At 46.0% G+C, this 17,026-nt stretch overlaps 2 protein-coding genes across 2 annotated transcripts in view; one reads left to right on the top strand and one right to left on the bottom strand.

Annotated features, from left to right (window-relative positions):
• Positions 1-5,804: 5,804 nt before the first annotated feature.
• Positions 5,805-8,024, top strand: abraa (actin binding Rho activating protein a; the record flags this gene model as incomplete). Its single annotated transcript, XM_084460685.1, has 2 exons — positions 5,805-6,401; positions 7,587-8,024. 2 exons carry the CDS (start codon positions 5,805-5,807, stop codon positions 8,022-8,024), a joined length of 1,035 nt encoding a protein of 344 aa, XP_084316811.1.
• Positions 8,025-11,989: 3,965 nt separating this feature from the next.
• rims4 (regulating synaptic membrane exocytosis 4) overlaps positions 11,990-17,026 on the bottom strand; it is a gene marked incomplete at its 3' end in the record, with an annotated part of 22,285 nt that continues 17,248 nt past the window's right edge. The window contains exons 3-5 of the mRNA XM_084460793.1: positions 15,753-15,967; positions 14,837-14,976; positions 11,990-12,208 (exon numbers count right to left, since the gene is read on the bottom strand). Of these exons, the coding sequence (XP_084316919.1) occupies positions 11,990-12,208; positions 14,837-14,976; positions 15,753-15,967 (574 nt within the window). The remainder of the gene's footprint in view (positions 12,209-14,836; positions 14,977-15,752; positions 15,968-17,026) is intronic.

Raw genomic sequence — 17,026 nt, 5'->3', positions numbered from 1 at the left:
CAACAAACATTAAACTTCACAGATTAAAATATAACGCTAAGGATCAATATGGAGTATGTGAGTATTCTGTGTTGTTTGGTTCTATGCATATCGTAGTGTGTATACAGTGTGTCCTATTCACATACAGTATGCTTGTTGTGTACGTTAGTTGTTGTGTAGCCTATGGCGCAGTAGGTGTGCGTATATTTCGTCATCTCGGCCTCCCCCAGCTCGGTGCCAGTGCTGCATTAGGAGGGCCAGGGTGTAAATATAGCGTGGAGTTGATGTGTTGCGCTCACCTTCCTCTCCTGTGTCCCAGAGCCCAGAGCATGGCTATGCTAATAAATATGATGTATGATGGGACTGGCGCTAGTGCTGGACAAAGACATAAATCCTCTTGCCATTAACCTGTCTAGAAACGAGGGCCAAACGTCAGGCTGGTCTCAAGTCTAGGGCTGGGGCTGTTTGTGTTTGTGTTACTGTGTGTGTGTGTGTGTGTGTGTGTGTGTGTGTGTGTGTGTGTGTGCGCGTGTGTGTGTGCGCGTGTGTGTGTGCGTGTGTCTATGGTGAGAGAACCCATACTGGTGGAGAACAGGTGTTCTCTTTCAACACAGATGCAGGAACCATTCTGGGTGACCGGACCACCGTGTGACTCACCGTTGGACGTTTGCGCCGACCAACATCTTGCCAACTGGGGCTGATTGATGTCAAGACCTCTTAGAATACATTAAAAGTGCTCTATGGATCCATTTGTAACTTGGGATGCACCGATGTGAACATTTCGGCTGATACCGATAACTGATATTTACCAATGTTGATATACAGTATATTGAAATTCTTTATTGGGAATAATCCCTTGAGATGAATCATCTGGTTTTCAAGGGGGTCCCTCGACAGCAACACAACAGAACATTCCATAATTACACATTTAGACAATAAAACAAATAACATCAAGACACAAACAAATGACAACACAGGACAACAATCACATATACACACATGCATAAATAATTATCTACTGTTCACATCTGCCCTGTTTTGCTGATGTTTTCCAATACTGATATGTAATAAGTATATTAAAAAATGACTATCATAGGCCAATACCAATATGATTGCCGATATATTGTGCTCCTTATTTGTAACAGTACTCAGCCTCAAAATATGTTCCAGAAAGTACTATACTTTACATGTACATGTACATATATTCTTCTATGCTACAGTTTGCTTTACTTGCTGTGTGTGTGTGCGTGTGTGTGCGTGTGTGTGTGTGTTGGTTGGTTGTGCACATAAGTAAGTCATTGATGAAAAAAAAAACTCCTAATTAATAAAATAAAAAGTCCTAATTAATAAAAAGTATTAACAAAGTGATGCCAGTCTGGGCCCTGACACCTTAAGTGAGAGAAGGGTATGTGAAGTAGAGTAGGACACGGGGACAGCTGCCTTGTTCCGGCGCCCGTCTTTAGGGATGGAGACAGCGAGGAAGGAGAAGGTCAACAGAGGAGATTAGAGGATGGGAGAGGAGAGGACCAGACAGGAGGAAAGGGTGCAGAGCTATACGCTGAGCCTCATCCCAGGCACACAAACAGAGCGGGGTATTAATATCCTTGGTCATGTAGTTCAAGGACGCGTTAGTGGTTTAGAGCCCCTCAGAGCCGACAGGAATACTGAGTGACATCAGCTGTTAGAATGACAACAACAACGTGAGTTCTGTGGAGTCTAGCGGATGTGGGGTTCAAGCCCTGGTCTCTCCCCTCACTTGTACAATACATGTTCTATGTCTCTCTATCCTTATCTGGTAAATGGACTGCACTTATGTACAGTACTGTAGTGCTTTTATTCAAAGCGCTTTACAATAGCCTCTCATTCACCCAATCATACACACACTCACACACAATGGCGGCAGCTGCCATGCAAGGCGCTAGCCTGCTCATTGAGGGCAATTTGGGGGTCTTGCCCAAGGGGTCGCGTTGCGAATCTTGTATGTGAACTGGGCTTAAGAGGAAGTGGCTGAGGAGGCAGAGGTCAGAGGTGAACCAGGTCAGAGGTGAACCTGTACTGCAGAGAGGGGAAACTGACAGGCAGATCCAGAGTCAACTACAGGGAGCAGGAGCCAAACGATGATCAACTACAGTAGCTCCTGCTCTCTCTCTCTCTCTCTCTCTCTCTCTCTCTCTCTCTCTCTCTCTCTCTGTTTATCCTGGTCTCCTCTCATCTCTTTCCTCTCTCTCTCTCTCTCTCTCCATCTCTCTTAGTCTAAGTCTCATCAGTCTCTCTCATCCCTCCTATGTACTGTAGGTTCACAGTTTAGTTTTGACAGTTTGGAATCTTGAACATTCTAGAACTGGAATGTTTTCTAGATTTATTTCAAAGACCCTCGACAACACAGATGCTCTGGAACTCCTGTCTCATCTCGGCTGTTTTATGCCCACCTGGCTTTAGTCACCCACACACACACACACACACACACACACACACACACACACACACACACACACACACACACACACACACACACTCTCTCTCTCTCTCTCTCTCTCTACCTCTCACTTTCTTTCTTTTCTCTCTCTCTCTAATACACTACATCTCCCTCTCACCCCCTCCGTGTTCCTATATGGTGTTGAGTTTATTTGAGTGATTTGAGTATTAAGTTAATATTTACATTTGTCTATTAAACCACATAAATCTAAGCTATAAAAGCCAACTCAACCTACACATTCAACAACTGTAGGCCATGATCCTCTCGCTTCATCATGTTCTAATCCTCTCAGGTGGGGTGAGCAGAACCTGTAAACACCAAAGGAGGAATGCAAGCCTTACTGTCAACCTAACCTACCTCGATGTTAACCACTGTTCACCTATACACTCCTCTGCTCTGTGTGTGTGTGAGAGAGAGAGAGAGAGAGAGAGAGAGAGAGAGAGACTATGTGTGCGTGTGTGAGAAAGAGAGTGAGAGAGAGAAAGAGACTATGTGCGTGTGTGTGTGTGTGTGTGTGTGTGTGTGAGAGAGAGAGAGAGAGAGAGACTATGTGCGTGTGAGTGCGTGTGCACGTGTGTGTGTAACGGTATGTGTGTGCGATGCATGTGTGTGAATGTGTGAGTCATTCAAAGCTGAACTAGCGCAGCCCCGGGGGAGGGCTGGGCACAGAATAACTAACACCCGTCAGGGAGCGTATTTCTGTCCGTCTGATATCATCCCAGTGTGGGAGAAGAGAAACAAGAATCAAAAGGAGGCGAATATCAAAGCAGAGACAGCAGAGAGCCCTGGCGTGAGGGGCAGCGTGAGGGCGCGGAGAGAAGGCGCTCACTCAGAGAAGATGAGACAGACGCAGCTTTCATCATGCTGATGTCATTGTCACGTTGGCGGCGCGAAGGGCATCGCTGGCATAGAGAGAACAATCTGTTCACTCCCAGCAAGGCACTGGCACTGCCAGTGTGTGTGTGTGTGTGTGTGTGTATGTGTGTGTGTGTGTGTGCACGTGCATGCGTGTGGTGTGTACACTATGTGTCCTACTAGCTGGCCCTTCTGTGTATATATATATATATACTCTGGCAGGCTGCAGAATGGCTGTAAAAAATGTATATACATATTTTTTATTATTATTATTATTTGTATTTTATTTATTGTATTTATTTATTTTTTACAGCCATGCTGCAGCCTGACAGAGTTGGCACCCTCAGCATCTGAGGAAAGGAACAAAAAAGGAATGAGATGAGACGAGATGTCAGTTCTGGCTCTGTGAGGGGCTGTGGCGTCAACGCCTCCAGAACGCCGTGGTCAAATAGAGGAACGCACATCCCAGTCTGCATTGTGGAAATGATCTAGAAATAGAACCATGACTATGTTCAAAACACATTCTGTCTGTAATGGAATAAGTCCAGCCATATTCACATGAGTAGCTACAGGGGTGAAATAGTATGACTGATCCTCTTGGGTCACCTCGGTCATCGTGTAAACATGTGTGTCAATACAGAGACTTGTCGTTACTGGAACACACAGTCTGTTGAGAATCTTCTTAAGACCAAACAGACAGATCTTCTGGGATGATTTGCGCTGTGTCGTTTTCTCAAGGCCGTAGTGGCTTGTAGCTCACACTGATAACATTCTGCTAAGAAGCATAAACATAAATGTTTCAGTTCATAACTTGATCCAGCTTGAGGCAATGCAGGGACTGAGTCAGACTAAGCAAGGGTCTGAGAGCCCTTGGCCATTGACTAGGTGAGAGAGAGGGTTTCAAAGCTAGGAGTTTATCAAGCCTGAATAAGACTGGCCAACCATTCTTCAAAGGTTTGATTATTATTTTATTGTCACATGATCAGCCAAAATTGGCTTCAATTCTAATAAGGATTTATTTATTTTTATTTCTATTGAGCCTTCATTTCAACAGGCAAGTCAATTAAGAATCGATTCTTATGTCCAAATGGCCATCTCTAATTAGCATATTCGCTGGCACATCCCGCTAGCATACTTGGATCAGGATCTGAATCATAAACAGGTTTATTGCCAAGTACATTTTCACATGAGAGGACTTTGCTTTGGTCTGTTGGTGCATAACCATAAACAAAGTGCAAGCACAGCACAGGACAGTGCAAAATACAATAATGATTGCTATTACCTAGCACACTCCCTAGCATGCTCCCTAGCATACTTGGTAGCCTGCAGAGGAGATATAGAACTACATTACCCAGGACTGACAGCCTGGTCCTGTATCATGAACTACGGTATATGGGCTAATTTATAGAGGTGATTTCATCAAACCAATAAGTAAGCATGTGCCGAATGAGACTTAGACCTTATTTACAGTACCACTTAAAGGTGGGGTAGGTAGTTTGACGTCAACAAGGCTTCCAATTGGTCATCTTTTTCAAAAGAACCCGCCCCTCCCTCCTGTCAATCATGATGTAGTCCCTCCCTCCAAACATGACTGGTAGGTGTGGCGAGATAGAGACCCTGATTGGTCAATACATTCGGGTGCGGTGCGTTCTTTGAATCCAAAATACAGAGGCAGCGGTAAACACGGAGATCCAAGTTTATTCTCAGAGCACTTCTGTTACTGATAGCTGAAAGGATATTATGCCAATTTTTCCAAATAAAGCCAAAAGCAAACTACCTATCCCACCTTTAATAATCCTACTGTAAGTGCCTATCATTAGACCATAACTCCATAACTGTTGTCTAATGAGTGACATTGAAACCGGACTGCTTCATATTAAGAAGTATTACTCAATACATATGGGGGCCATGCTACAATGTTCCAAATATGATAAGCATTGGTAAACTGTAAATGCCAATGGCGTGTGTGTTTGTATGAGCTCATGGATATGCATGGTTGAGAATGTGTGTGCTGGCCTGCTATAGAAGCCTGACTCAGAGCTCAGGACTAAAATGGCTCTTCTACTGTATTATGTGTGGTGTGTGTGTGTGTGTGTGTGTGTGTGTGTGTGTGTGTGTGTGTGTGTGTGTGTTTGTGTGTGTGTGTATTCCTGAGTGGGCCTGTCACCACAGAGGAGAGTGACCACCTGTTCCTCAGCCTCCCTGGGGGGGGGGGGGTCACCCGTGTGCCTATCCCAGGAATGTCACACCCTGGGACCAGAGACGGCTCTTCCTGACTCACATGAGGCTCTGTGACATCACGTCCTCCGCCACCCTGCTTATTTAAAACTCCAGGGACCCCTGAGAGCTCACTCTCCACCTCTCCCTCGCCACTACTTCTCCTCTCTCTCACCCTCACGCACTCACTCCGGTTCTCTCTCTCTCTCTCTCTCTTTCTCTCTCTCTTCTTCTTCTTCTTCTCCACCACGTTTTCCCAGAGGATCACCTGGAGGCCATGAGCAGCAGCAGCGTTCCCCAGGAGCCGAGGCCCTTCGTCAGGGCCGTCAGGAAGATCAAGTGTGCGGCCATGGTCCACAGCCTGGCCCAGAGCTGGCAGGGCTGGGCCAAGCAGAACTCCGACCGCCAGGACGCCATCCCCTCCGGCTGGATGCCGGACTCCGTCACCGACGGCGTGGAGCAGAGCTCGGAGCGGAGTGTGGCCACGGTGAAAGCGACGCCGCGGGCGGTGGAGGCGGACGCCGACGGCGGGACTGGGATCAAGACAAGCGCCGTGACGAGGAGCGTGGCGGCGCCCAGACGCGGCAAAGGGGGCGGGGACCTGGTGAGCGCTCTGAGGGAGCGCATCCTGGCGCCCGACGAGCCCAGCGACAAGGACTTCCTGGGCGGCGGCTCGCCCACGCGCAGGAGGCAGGTTCGGGCCTTGGCCCGGCAGAACCAGGAGCAGAACCCGGACCAAACGACGGGCTCCCGGAGCAGCAGTCTGGACACGGAGGACAGCGGTTTGGGAGAGGAGGCGGCGCTGAGCGACCACGGCGACAGCAGGAGCGAGCAGAGCAAGGCCAAGCTGAAGAAACAGCCCAGCAGACCCAAGGTAATGTCCCCCACAGACCTGAGCTGGGTTTGCTTCTAGCCTTCTAATCATGCAGTACTTTTCTCAGAAAAACAGCAGAGACAAATAATGAAGAATGCTATTCACCACCTTGTATCTTGGAATAGATGAATGCGCAGTCATCCCTGCTGTTCAGTTGAGGATAATTCTGTTGTCTGTCTGTTTGTGTGGGTGAGCCAGGGCTTAATTTACATAGATGGAGATAATTTAACATTTAACTTTCGATTACAAGAACTTAATTGCTTATAAATATGCTTTGCGCTTCCATCAACAGTACAGTTGTAGTTTCCAACAATATTTAAACGTTCCTATCTTAAGATTGAATAGTTGTTTTACAACCAGAGACAGACATTCAACCCACCATGGCCAGTATACCAAAGTTAGTCTGCTCATATCTACAAATCCAAGCCAATGTTATTGTGAAATCGCTCCTTCCCGGAAAACAGTACACAGATGAGCAGCCATTTTCAAACAGAAGACCCTTTGATGTTTCATGAGGAACGAGAAAGCGCAGGGATATTTCCAGTCCACGTCAACACACACGTACTTGGGGAGAAGAACCTCCTTTCATAGACAGAGGAATCAGCTAGTGACTGAGTAGTGGAATATACATGTTAAAACCAGACCTGAGACAAACATGGATGGAATAGCCAATGGCTCAATGATGGATCTCATTGAGCACTTTGACTTGACTTGACTAGCTCGTCACCTACAGTGGCAGCTAATGGGGATCCTTTTAATAAATAAATAAATCCCACTAGTGTCGCCTGAACCCATGAGCAGTATCACTGGTGGATATCTGAGCCGCAGTAAATAAATAGTCTCTCTCCGGAATGCCTGCCACCTGACCTTCAAGGCTAACGACGCGGCCGTGAAAAGTGCAGTCTGACATTTCTATATCTGTGGGACTCTGGCTTTGCGGACCATCCCCCTACCTGTCAGCCATCTTACTTCCCTCTCTCCCTCCCTTCCTTCCCGAATGTCAGACCACTCTCTGGTTTCACCTTCTACATTCCCTTAGTCTCACAGGACTGTTGGGGAAAGTGCTTACACAAAAGTACTCCGGGTGCTTGCAGGTCCACTTCAGTCAAACGACAAGTGCAATGTCTTGTGTCGGTCTACAGGGGGCGCAGTCTAACCTGACCTTTCCGCTCCTACCTACTGTAGATCATACTGGCCACCATGAGCGACATCAAGAACCGTTGGCAGCAGTGGTCGCAGCAGCACGTTGAGGGCCAGCGGCTGAACCCCTTCAGCGAGGAGTTCGACTACGAGCACGCCATGGCCCAGCGGCTCCAGAAGGGCGACGCCGGATACGGGCGTCCCAAGGAGGGCTCGCGGACGGCGGAGCGCGGCGACCGCGCCCAGAAGCACGTCCATCGCGAAATGGAGGAGATGTGCTTCATCATCAGGGATATGGGCCTGACGGACAAGCAGGGCCGCACCGGCATCAGCTTCGGCCGCCTGTTCGACCGCTACGTGAAGATCTCCGACAAGGTGGTAGGAATCCTGCTGCGCTGCCGCAAACACAAGATGGTGGACTTTGAGGGGGAGATGCTATGGAAGGGACAGGATGACCATGTTATCATCACACTGAGGGACTGAACACACACACACACACCTTCTACTCGTCTTCCCTTCATAGTTTACCTGCCCCAGACCAGGACCTCTCACCCTCCCCTCCAATGAACCAGAGCCTCTCAGAGACCACACATCCACAGGTCAGACAGACACCACCAGTAATGCTACCAATAGCCACTGGATATGTGTAAAACCTGTTCACTATGCTAACCATGCTAGCAGTAATGGATACCCCGCACATCTCATTATGATAGCCACGGCAGCTATGCAGACCTCTTCGCACCTTGAGGACACTGAGAAACTTTATACGACAGGCAAAAAGCTTCAACTTAAATTCTGGTGTGATTTTAAAAAAAATCTGAAGTCACCGTTACAATATAGTAGGCTTATATTTCCTATAATAGAACAATGATGTAGAAAGAACTATGGCCAATGTTATATTGCCCGTGATGTGAACGTGAACATTTCTTTCAAAGTGAAAGTGTGAAAGTCTTCTTACAGAAGGTCATATTTGATAATGTATAAAGTATAGGTTTTAGTAAACCGTGTGTATTCTAGTCGATGAATCCATTGACTTGTTTGTTCATTTTTATATGTTTTCGCCGATCTTCTAACTGGATTTGACAAAAGTTTTGTCACATTGATTGGCTGAAGGAGTTAGCATGATGTAGCACCTCCGCTAGCATGATGTAGCACCTCCTCTATATCTCAGGGGCCATTCAGAAACACATGGTACTGTAGCAAGTCCCTGAGCTAACTCACCTCGTAGACAGCTAGCAATGCACACATGGGAGAAACAGTCACAAATCACAAATTAGAGATAAACTATTTTATTGACAGTTGAAATAGAATAACAATACACCAAATTATGCATTACTCAACAATAACATTTTTTTAAAGAATCTCAAATCTACATGATTGAAAGTGGTATGGCGTGGCAAGCCTGCATAACCAGCAGCCTGCGTCTCCTGCTGGCCAGTAATCACAGTAGCCTCTTAGCCTCCTCCTCACAGGAGAATGATATGATGTGGGGCTGCTCTGCTTCACAAAACCAACACACCTTTCCCTTCTGTCTATATGAAGAAAGATTCCTCAGAGCAGCTGGAGAGACCAACTCAATAGAGAAAACATAATTCAGATGTTCAATCAGAAGAAAACGTTGGGGATAAGAGAAAACTGATATATTGAAAATATTTTTTTGCTTTCATTGATGTGACATTTTTATAGCCCTCTGTTGAATGAATCTAGTGGTCTTAAGGCCTCTTACTTGCATTACAATTAATAGTGATGACTTGTACTGTGCATGGCTATGAGGAAAGGGGGACAGAAAAGGGGTCTGAGGTGATCCAATTCAGATTTAATGGTAAAACTCACAAGTAGTACTATATCTCCAGTTACTTCTTTCTAACATTGTCAGTTTCTATACAATCAAAGTCAGGGATTTGAAGAATAGTGAAAAGTCGAATCAATTCATCCCTATCCATAACTACTATACAAAGTACTTGGACACTAAGAGCCAAAACTACTTGAATTTTGGAGTGGAAAAGATTGGTCATTCAAACTCCAATTTAAGCCTCTTAGTTCACATTACCTGTATCACATCATGGCACATGAATGCAAATTAAACACGTTCTTGTCAACAAGTGATTACAAGGTCAAATGATTGGCACAAATAGATGTTGTGAAGAACATTCCGAACATCAATCTACGATAAATGGGCTGCTTTCATCATCTCTACATTGATCTAAATTATTCATATTATATCCTTTAATTGGCAAAAAATACAATCATACAGTTACAATTCACTTTTTTATGGATTTTTAATACTTAAAAAGTCACTCTTTTCCTGATGGCATAAAATGGCGTGTCTGTTTTTATCAATCCCTACTGTACATTTAGAGCTTATCAGGCTGTTGGCAACACAGTACTTAACCAGAGTGACATCTGTCCACCTACACAGTTGTCTACTTTGCAAAACAACAGGGTTCGAACCCGGGTCTCTTGCCAACCACCCTAATCATCCTCAGGGTCTGAGAATTACATCTGTCCTCACAGTTCTGAGACAAGGCGAACCATCACAGGAACAAACCATCTCCCATAAAACTGTGTTCCAACAGCCCAGATAGCAAGCGGATGTGTAATGATTCTGGGCCATATATGGGCCGGAACTAAGCCACAAGGGCCAGATCTGGCCTGTATATGGCCCAGATCTGGCCTGTATATGGCCCAGATCCGGCCTGTATATGGCCCAGATCCGCTTGCTATCTGGGAGGTTTGCACATGTGAATAAGCTTGGCCTAACGGTAGTTCAGATGTCAGAGGTGAAGCGCAAGCAACTCAAATCACCATGGGGATATGGATGGTGCTACTACTTATTGCTTTGAAATATCAAGTTATTCAATAACAAATATTCCTGCAACAATGCTACTTGTTCAGCTGTGGTTCCCCCTCAGACATACGGTATCACTTCATGATCTTAAATCTTAAATGGTTTCAAAATCAATATGTTGTTTTCCTGTCACAGACAAACGTATCGTGAGGAACATTTGCTATACATTTATTATGGCATTTCTAGAGTGATGTAAAACAGTTTTTATGTGATTTTTAAACACTCTTTCACACCTGATCCTGCATATACAGCATATATTACAGTTCAAAAGACAACAAGCCATGTCTGCGCATGATCACTGGCGAAAAAGAAGCAAATTAGATTTCCATAGTGTCTCAACATCAAACACATCTGTGTTGTTTTTTTTCACAGCAGCACATATAAAGTAAATATCAGTTTTTCCGTACAGCGCCTGCTGTAAACCTCATATGTTCAAAATAAGCTGCTACATATCAATTCCTCAACCCGTGTTAGATTTAATACCAGCATATTCTATTTCCATCTGAATCTCATGTGTTTAATATCTCATGCTAAATCTTATCATGGTCTAATAAGTCGTGTTTTCTGTCATGCGGAGGCTATTAGCTAACGCTACAAGGACCTGTGCTATCTTCATCTTTCCCTCCAGGGTGCAGGAAACCATTACTTAAACAAGAAACGGTGGACTTTAGACTAACATTCATATAAGAATAAGGTGCCCAAATCAAAGACGTGATGGTTGGTTCGTGAAGATATGTCTCTGCAGTGTCGACTCCTTTTCACTTCCTCTTTGTTTGTTATCTGTCCCCAAAAGGCTACCATCTCCTTTCGCTCTCCTCCTCTTCCTCAGTATCTTCGTTAATCACTGGCGGTGTTGACAGCCCCATGACGAAGGGTGTAATTTAACAGGGTCTGTTCTTCCAGATCACTGGCCACTGTTTAACCACCCTTCAATAGCCTTGCGTACCCCCCACTATGGCATCAGCTACACAGGAAAGACACTGCTGGTGTGTGGGCACAGGAGAACCGAACAACAGCCAAGCTTCTAAGACAATGTTATGTTCTACAAAAAACAACAGTTAGAAGATCAAATATCATTCCGTTCCAGAATCTATTCTTGAAGCTTTTCGTTCTAGAGTTTTCTCCCTGCTTCCGTCTACGTTGTGATGTCTAAAATATTTGACTTGTTTCTTCACTTGCCAGTGGGAGCCATGGTCGCATGCGTGCCCTAACCCTGTGGAAAGAGTTACCATAGTTCCAGTTGGAACTTCTGCCAGAAGAACCTTCCAGAGCTCATCGGTAGAACCCCTCAGCTCCCCTCTGACTCCAGTCAGCCAGGCAGACATGCAGCTCGGTGCTGCCCCCTACAGCCAGACCACTGCACTGCACCCCGGGGGGTAAACAACTCCAACAGTTTAGAGACAGGAATTTTTTATATTGGTCCAGGAATTCTTGTAATCCTTGGATGGACCCCGCCCCTTTACACCTGCTGTTCTAGAAAAGGTAAAGGTCATTCATGTCTCGCCTGTGCATTCGGGGCCAGTAGGGCATGAGAACAAGAAGATTGGAGTACTCCATTTACCAGAGGCCTGTGGTAAGAGGACTCCACCTCCCAGAAGCCTTAGGAGCGGTCACAACAAGGTCCCACGGTGCTCTCCAGAGACAGCTGAGAGGAGTGGCGGATAAGCGGCGCCATCCCAGGCTCCACCATTGAAGAAGTTGGGAACAACTTGTACCAGCCAATCACCATGCTGCTCAGGTCCAGCTCTTCCAATAAGATGCGGGCCACGCCCATGAAGCACTTGCGGTCCATGCGCCCGTAATTTCCCCAAACAATCACCTGAAGGAAAAAGAGAGAACATGGAGACACGGAAACAACGGTGTGATAGTTGACATAAAACCTACTGTGTATGTGCTTGTTGTATTCATGAAGACAGCTACTGTTAAGGAATTTACCTCTTGGTTTAGTATAGATTGTCAAAGAACACGCTGAGTGGTCGATCAAGCTGGTTTTAAACAAAGGCAATAGTTTTATTCTGTTTACGATTCTGCAGAGTCGGACTCTAGCACAGGAAGTGATATCCTAGCAGAGTGAGTTCACTTGAGGACGAGGTCGTTAGGTTATACAGTGAAAAAGGAAGTGACATAGTTTCAGGATGAAGAGGACAGGGAAGTGATGTCACACAGGGAAGAATTTGTAGTTCTAACAGACTGATCTATGAGAACGAACTACAAAGTTTAGAACAACAGTCAAGTAGGAAAACAGAACACTTTGTTGAGACTTGAAATTCATTCACACTACGCACCATTGATAGTCATCATAGCAACAGTTAAAGTATATGTGACAGTCTTCATGCTGCCAGCTAGGCTAAATGGGATAGTCGTTATGGGGCAGCTGCATAGTTGTTATGGAGACAACTATATGTGATAATTGTCTCCATGTGATGGTTGTCGCCATGTAATAGTTGTCATGGAGACAGATACATTTAATCGTTCGACAGAGACAGCTAAATGATGGGCATTTTATTCTAGATGGTGAATGGACTGCATTTATATAGTGCTTTTTTTTATCCAAAGCGCCTTACAATGGCCTCTCGTTCTTCTTCATTCAGACACACATTCGCACACCAATGGCGGCAGTTGCTATGCAAGGAGCTAGCCTGCTCATTGGGAGCAAAAAATTGTAATAGCTACATTCTGTATTCTGGTGCATTCCTTAAAGGAGTAGTAAAGGGAAAATGCATGTTTAGCCCCGTTTTAAGGTTACTTATGATCATATACAATGGTTCAGATCAAAACGTTGACAAAACTAGCACTTTTGAGAAAGTCTGATAATTGCTCTACCACCGTTTAGGTCATACGGTCAATGGATGTGGGTGGGCACCTTGAAAAATCATTCAAAAACATGTTAAAGTCTCGATTTCAAAGACAAGAAGCTCCTGTATCAGTTAAGTCATAACTAAGGCTAAAGTGAAAAGATTTTTAGCTTTCTTTAAAAAAAAAAAAAATTGCGAGCTGGCTTCCCTGATATCAACAGTATAGGTACTGTGTTCCATAGCTTTGGGGCATAACTGACAAACGCCACGTCCCACATCCAAGTAGTTGCCTAGCCCATTAAGAGCTTTGTATATAAGGATGAGGACCTTCAAATTAATTCTAAATGTTACCTGTAAGCCAGTGCAGAGCAACTAAGACTTGGACTAATGTGCTTTCTGCTCTTGGTTCTGGGTAATAGCCAAGCTGCAGAGTTTTGAATTAGTCTCTCAGTGTATTTTTTTTCCGGGAGGCCAGTAAAATGTGCATTACGGTAATCGAGTCGGCTTGAAATTAAGCCATTAATCAGTTGTTCATCATCTTTCTCCAGGAGAGGAGATCTAGAATGTCTATTTCCACCACTGCCCGCTACTAGAATGGGATTCCTCTCCGATAAGCAGCACCCAGATGATTGTGTGATGCTATGCGTGTAGCGTTGCTCTTTGACAGATAGACACAGTCAGCTCTGAACAACGTGATTTCCTCTGGGAGGGTTCTATCGTGGTACTGAAGAAGCTTGTGACAGTGAAGGTGACGTTCTCCTCCTCAACTACCCTCCAGATAATCATTCAACATGGCTGTTTGCCTCCAATAACAGTTGAAAAGGCCAAAGCAAAAGGAGGAGAGAGGGGAGGAGGAAGAGGATGGGGAGAAGGGGGAAGAGGAGTAGGGTGACAAGGAAAAGAGGGTTTTAATCAGACCGCCTGTCAAGTCAGGCAGAGAGATATGGAAAGAGAGGGAGAGGCAGAGAGAAAGAGAGACAGGAAGAGAGAGGAGAGAAAGAGTGAGGGAAGAGAGAGAGGTGTCTGTATCTGAGTAACGTAGAATGATAAGGAGGGATGTATGTAGTAGGGAGGTAGGTAGGTAGGTAGCTAGGCAGTAGGTAGGTAGGTAGGTAGGTACGTAGTAGGTAGGTAGGTAGGTATGTAGGTAGGTAGGTAGGTAGGTAGGTGGGTAGGTAGGTAGCTAGGCAGTAGGTAGGTAGGTAGGTACGTAGTAGGTAGGTAGGTAGGTATGTAGGTAGGTAGGTAGGTAGGTAGGTAGGTAGCTAGGCAGTAGGTAGGTAGGTAGGTAGGTACGTAGTAGGTAGGTAGTTAGGTATGTAGGTAGGTAGGTAGGTAGGTAGGTAGCTAGGCAGTAGGTAGGTAGGTACGTAGTAGGTAGGTAGGTAGGTATGTAGGTAGGTAGGTAGGTAGGTAGGTAGGTAGGTAGGTAGGTAGGTAGGTAGCTAGGCAGTAGGTAGGTAGGTAGGTAGATCTCTTAGGCCTGTAAGGACTAATGTCACCCTGGAAAATGACAATAATCTACTGGGAGATGAGCTGTCTGAGTGAAGAGGAGACATGTAGGAGTGTGTGTGTGTGTGTGTGTGTGTGTGTGTGTGTGTGTGTGTGTGTGTGTGTGTGTGTGTGTGTGTGTGTGTGTGTGTGTGTCTCACCTGCACCACCTTCCCCTGGGGGCTCTCTGAGAAGACGAGGACCTGGTTGTAGAGCGGGTCCAGAGACTTCCTGACTGACTTGGTCTTCTTCTTGGCTACACACATCCCATTCTCTAGCAGGTACACCTTTATATAGGCAGCTGGAGAGGACAGCAACACAGAGGAGGGGAGGAGAGAGGAGGAGAGAGGAGAGGAGGAGAGAGGAGAAGAGAGGATGAGAGAGGAGAAGAGAGGATGAGAGAGGAGAAGAGAGGATGAGAGAGGAGAAGAGAGGAGGGGAGAGGAGAAGAGAGGAGAGGAGGGGAGAGGGGATGAGGAGAGAGGAGGGGAGAGGAGAGGAGGGAGGAGAAGAGAGGAGAGAAATTATGTATTGAACCATGCTTCTCTCTCAAACCCACACACACACACACACACACACACACACCCAAACAACCTCTCTCTCTCTCACACACACACACACACACACACACACACACACTCACACACACACACACACACACACACACACACACACACACACACACACACACACAACCTCTCTCTCGCTCTCTCTCTCTTAAGCACACACACAAACACAAACAACCTCTCTCTGTCTCTCTCTCTCTCTCTCTCTCTCTCTCTCACACACACACACACACAAACAACCTCTCTCTGTCTCTCTCTCTCTCTCTCTCTCTCTCACACACACACACACACACACACAAACACACACACAAACAACCTCTCTCTCTCTCACACACACACACACACAAACAACCTCTCTCATTTACACACACACACAAACACACACACACACACACACATACAAACAACCTCTCTCTCTCTCTCTCTCACACACACACACACACACACACACACACACACACACACACACACACACACACCAACCCAGCTCTGCCCCCCCCTCTTCCCTCACCTGGGGGCCCCTTGGAGCCGTGTTTCATGGTGAGCCCGCGGCCCTGAACGATCTCCACCTCCAGACCCCCGTTCCGCTCCGCCAGACCCATCTCCACATCGCCCAGAGACGTGGTCGCCAGCGTCTGCCTGCCCACAAACTGGGCGGGGCCCATCCCATCCAGGAAGTCACTGAACTGAGTGTCCGAGGCCAGACACATCCCACTGTAGTTGAGACTAGGAGAGGAGGAGAGGAGATGAGGGGAGGAGACAGAATGGACTGTTAGGACACATCCCACTGTAGTTGAGACTAGGAGAGGAGGAAAGGAGATGAGGAGAGGAGACAGAATGGACTGTTAGAACACATCCCACTGTAGTTGAGACTAGGAGAGGAGGAGAGGAGATGAGGGGAGGAGACAGAATGGACTGTTAGGACACATCCCACTGTAGGTGAGACTAGGAGAGGAGGAGAGGAGATGAGGAGAGGAGACAGAATGGACTGTTAGGACACATCCCACTGTAGTTGAGACTAGGAGAGGAGATGAGGAGAGGAGACAGAATGGACTGTTAGGACACATCCCACTGTAGTTGACACTAGGAGAGGAGGAGGGGAGAGGAGGGGAGAGGAGGAGAGGAGACAGACACACCCCAAAACGATTTTGAAAACATGATGAATAACAAAAAACGTGAAGTGTAGCGATATTAAGTGCAAGCACAGCAGTAACGTGTGAGTTGTGGTGATGGGAAAAGGACATCCAATGGAAAACAGCCACTGTAAAGACAGTCAATCATCTGTGTATTCCTGCACCGTGCTGATCTCTGTACATACACACACTGTACATACAAACAGAACACATACCTTTAAAAACATGTAAAAAAATGCAGTTTTTATTGTATTATTATATTTTTCAAACTGCAATGTCCACATTCTTCTATTTATATTTTCAGTTATCTTTTCTCTAATATACACAGCTCTGTTTACACGTTTCCTTATTCTAGTACAGGGGTGGCCAACCCGCGGCTCGCGAGCCGCATGCGGCTCTTTGCCCGTCAATGTGCGGCTCCTCCATCCACCCCAAAAAGTTGGCTTGCGGCTCTTCCATCCTTTCATTAAAAAATAAATTCATTCATTCCATAAGAACGTTTCTCTCTCTCTAGTTTCGCTGTGCATTTCTTCCCGCCCATTTTAGTTTATTGCAGATTTGTCATAAAATCATGATTCGTTTCGCTAGTGAGGAAGTCGCGTGAGAACCACTTCAAACCAATCAGCTGAATCCCAAATCGCGCACTTAGGCG

Source organism: Borostomias antarcticus (assembly GCF_949987555.1).
Source record: "Borostomias antarcticus genome assembly, chromosome: 33".
NCBI classification, from domain to species: Eukaryota; Metazoa; Chordata; class Actinopteri; order Stomiiformes; family Stomiidae; genus Borostomias; species Borostomias antarcticus.
Note: the sequence above shows the minus strand (reverse complement) of the source record. Positions and strands in the feature narration are given on the sequence as shown.